The sequence below is a fragment of the Pseudomyrmex gracilis genome, unplaced genomic scaffold (assembly GCF_002006095.1).
Source record: "Pseudomyrmex gracilis isolate BER0280 unplaced genomic scaffold, ASM200609v1 scaffold_176, whole genome shotgun sequence".
Lineage (NCBI taxonomy): Eukaryota > Metazoa > Arthropoda > Insecta > Hymenoptera > Formicidae > Pseudomyrmex > Pseudomyrmex gracilis.
Window position 1 is genome coordinate 35,195 of NW_018020760.1, and position 4,009 is coordinate 39,203.

The 4,009-nt window shown below is 40.6% G+C and overlaps 1 protein-coding gene across 3 annotated transcripts in view; it reads right to left on the reverse strand.

Annotated features, from left to right (window-relative positions):
- Nucleotides 1–6: 6 nt before the first annotated feature.
- Nucleotides 7–4,009, reverse strand: part of LOC109857854 (nephrin) — a 300,812-nt gene continuing 296,809 nt past the window's right edge. For 2 of the 3 annotated variants that reach the window (XM_020434605.1, XM_020434606.1), the window contains exons 17-18: nucleotides 2,341–2,524; nucleotides 7–1,878 (exon numbers count right to left, since the gene is read on the reverse strand). In XM_020434605.1, the coding sequence (XP_020290194.1) occupies nucleotides 1,391–1,878; nucleotides 2,341–2,524 (672 nt within the window). In that variant the 3' untranslated portion in view covers nucleotides 7–1,390. Of the gene's footprint in view, nucleotides 1,879–2,340; nucleotides 2,525–4,009 lie in introns of those variants that run through there. The other variant, XM_020434607.1, reaches the window with a different exon arrangement.

Consider the following 4,009-nt stretch of genomic DNA (forward strand, 5'->3'; position numbering starts at 1 on the left):
TATAAAATAATATTGTATACAAACATTTTTTTACGGAATAATCTTACGTACAACACGTAAGAAACTTAAGATTTGTTTAGTTTCACAAGCGCGGAATGAGAGAAAATATTGGCTACTCTAGCGCGCAAGGAATCGTTGCCGTAATAAATACTATAATATTTATAAATGATAATAACATTCGTCGATTATTATTTGATGTGAATGTTTGCGACTGCAAACATTTGAAATTTGGAATATTATTTCGGCGTTCGGTTGTGGTCGAAAACGAGAAAGATCGCTCTTCGAGTCGCACCTCGAAGACGGTCCCCTCACCACAGATCTTTCGACTTCGTTATTTTTAATATAATAACGCATAGTGATATCTAAACGCAATCGCTACACGACAAACGGTTACGTAAATCGACAAGTGTCTTCTGAGCAAAGCAACTGAGGAGGAATGAAAAAATTATTGCCGCAAGTGCTCTCTTCGTGTCTATCTCTCGGACATATTATGCGTGTATTTACAGAAAATATATACTTTCCTCGACGATCGATTATGTCGACAATTGGAGCTTCGATCGTTCGATTATGATATAGCTATGCTAAATAACGCTAAGGCGGAGCGGACAAAGATGAAGAGATCGAGTTAGGAAAAATGGAAGAAGGATGAAAGGGAAGGCGGATAACGGATATATAAGAAACGGATGGTAAAATCATCCTCGAGCACACACTTTGGAGAACGTTCGCGCGACGTCGTGGCGCGAACGTTCTCTCCTTCTCGCTTATTTTTACCTGGGGGGGGGGGGGAGTAGCCGTCGCTCGCTCTTCGTCGAACGAAGCGGTCGATTATATCCTAAAGAGATTAGAATTCAATATCGCGTAGGAGAGCCCCGCGCGTGTCTCCTCACATCTAGGAAGTAGCCGCGTGGAAGGGAAAGGCGTGTTTACAGCGTGAACCTGGATGCACCACACTCTCTTCTTCGTCGTGTCAATGTTATCTTCGCTTTCGTCCTTTTTTTTTTTTTCTATTTCTGTTTATTATTTACACACACATTTCGTCGTACTTTCGTTCTCGCGCACTAAACCAGAGTTCCCGGAGATTATGATCAGGCGCATGATGACGAGTGCCAGGACCTTCAGCCACGATGCGGTCATTTCCAAACCGTCGCCACTTGCTCGTCGTTACTTCGACGTTCCTCACGGAGATGATCGGTAATGCTCCGTAGATGACACGTAAGGAGAATCCATCCGTCATCGCAACACCTCGCGTCGTTCAGAGACGCGTGCTCCTTTCCGTGATTGCGACCGGTCGGCCGTCTTCTTCGTCGTCGTCGTCGTCGTCGTCGTCGTCGTCCTGGGCGACGGCGCGGTATTTGCCGCGCACCGAGCTGGGTCCGAAGATCGGCGAGCCTCAGACAAGATGGCCGTCAATGTCGGAGTAAGTGGGCGTCGCCGCGAACGTTGACAACGGATGATTCTGGCAGGGCGGCGGCGGCGGGACCGGATGCGAGTGCGAATGGGGTCCGCCGTTGTTGACGACGGCGGCCGTTCGGGCGAACGTGGCGGGCGGCGGCGGCACCGACGGCGGTATCGGCGATTTCGTACCTGCGGTCATCACGGTGACGTCGGGCGGCGGCACCGGACGCGGAAGCGTTCTGGTGCGTGTCAGAGTGCCCGTGCCGGCGATCAGATGACCGCTGCCCATTATGTGACCTGTCGAACTCATAGACGTGGGATAATAAGGCCCGCCCGCCGGATCGCCAATCGACGGTGGTGCTGGACTCGGATTGCCGTCGTAGCTCATATAACCACGTCCGCCGTTGTCCATCTCTACGCTGTAGAAGCTCACGTCGTTAGGCGGTGCCGGGCTCGGGTTGCCGATGTAACTCGACTTCGACACTGTAACGTTAGAACGGCGATATAGGACGTTAGAAGACGACACGACATGTTATGTGGATCTTAGAAGATGGGATGTAGATGTTGATCGTGAGACGGTAACGTTAGGAACATTGATGAGAAATTGACAGATCTCACGTGATATAGCGATGATATGATCACGGTGCGTGATAACGGGGTTGCCGTATATAATCCATTAATTTCAGTAGTTGCGTTTTACATCTATATGAATCTATTTGCTTTCCATATTCACGTCTTTCTTTATCAAAAACTTGAGAATCATTTGTATGATTTTTAGAATATGTGAAAGAGTTGTAAAATGAAAGATATAAAAAAAATATACGAACTCTTGTATTATGTATAACATAAAAAAAAAATTATGATGAAACGTGAAATATAAATTTTTTTCTACAGTTAATTGTTAAATATTTAAAAAAAAAAGCACAGCAATATAAAAATATATACCCGATAGAGTTCCGCTGGCGGTGGTTCGCTGCGGCGGCGAGTCCATGTTCATGGACGTTTGCATGTGATTACTACGACGACCAAGAGTGCCCTGATGGACCTGCATCTCTAAACCGCCTTTCCCGAAATCCTGCATAGTTTGGTCTATTAAATACGTACTAGCTGCGGTTTTACGCCCTTCGTCCTGTTATGTAACAAATTGAACGACAATTGTTGATTTGCGTTTTTGATATTGACGGTCACATTTGCAAACGTAGGATCGACGTAAAATGAAACGTGTTGTAAAAAGCTAAATTTGTTTGTCTTCAAAAGTTGAAGTACGAGTATATTATGATATATGAATTTTTCCGTACTATACAATTGAGACGCAAAATATTTTGTAAAAAAAAAAAATTGTTTTTTAATTATTTTGTTATACATTCTATAGTTTGTAAATTTTTAGTTTTAAGGCGTTTATTTTTCTTTCACGTCGTTCCTTATAATATAAATGTTGTGCACAATCATGTTGTACAAGCTTGAATGTTTTCTTATAATTAAAATTAATATTTAAGTAAAAATACGAGTAGTGAAATAGTATAATTGTGAGTATATAATAGATATAATTGAACAATATATAATATATAATTAATATATTTGTGATAACACTTGTATAAATCCGCTAGTATGATAGTTCGTCTATATGCGTATGCATATTTATATTAACATATTTATATAACTTTATAATTATATGTAGGCTAAAATAACATATACATTGTACATATGTATATATCTATATATGTATAAATAATATATAAAGTACATAAAATGTCAACTTGCTAATCAATTTCACTAATCTAATTAATAATGCAATTAGTACATAATTAGTCTATGTAATAAGCGGCTTATTAATAACATAATTAATAGTAAATTAATATTGTAATATAATCATAAAATCCGTAATCGTCTATAGTCAATGACTCTTAATGGACGGTCAGTTTCCCATGCACAATCAACATATTAAACATTAAATAATTAATAGTGCAATTAATATTGATGAGAATTCTATTACAAAACTTCTGACACGGTATTTCTTTTTTTTGCGGGGGGGGGGGGGTTTGTTTTTTTTTTGTTTGTGAATTTTCCGCTTGTTTAGTTTGTTAACGCCATCTTTGCTCTCGCATAATCGAGATTCGTGCCCGCGCGTGTTTTACCATTTTCTCTTTTTCGAAAAAGAAGCACATCGCGTTGTCGAACAACACCATTTGTATAATCGCCGTGGCGTGTCAAATCAGTGCACCACGATCGAGATTAACCGCGTTTTTCGATATTACTCGTTTTTATTCCTACAAAAATCCCGACAAAAATTGCCGTTCCACGTATCTGCAAACAAAAATCTATTTACGTGATAAACAAACGCGTAATCTCAGCACCGAATATTCGTTCGAGGTTTATTACGCGTGAAAATTCAACGATCGAAGAGAGATTCTCGCGTTCAAAATTCAAGTAAGTAATTAAAGTAATATCGAAATTTTTTTCAAACAGTTCTCTCAAATTACGTTTTTATTCGCGAAGCGACGTGAAGTTGACGATATACATATATCTGTCGCTTTGAATCTCTCGCAACGTATACAGGGTGTTTCAGAACTATGGGATCAAACTTCTAGGGGTTATTCAGTGCAACAGTAGAAAA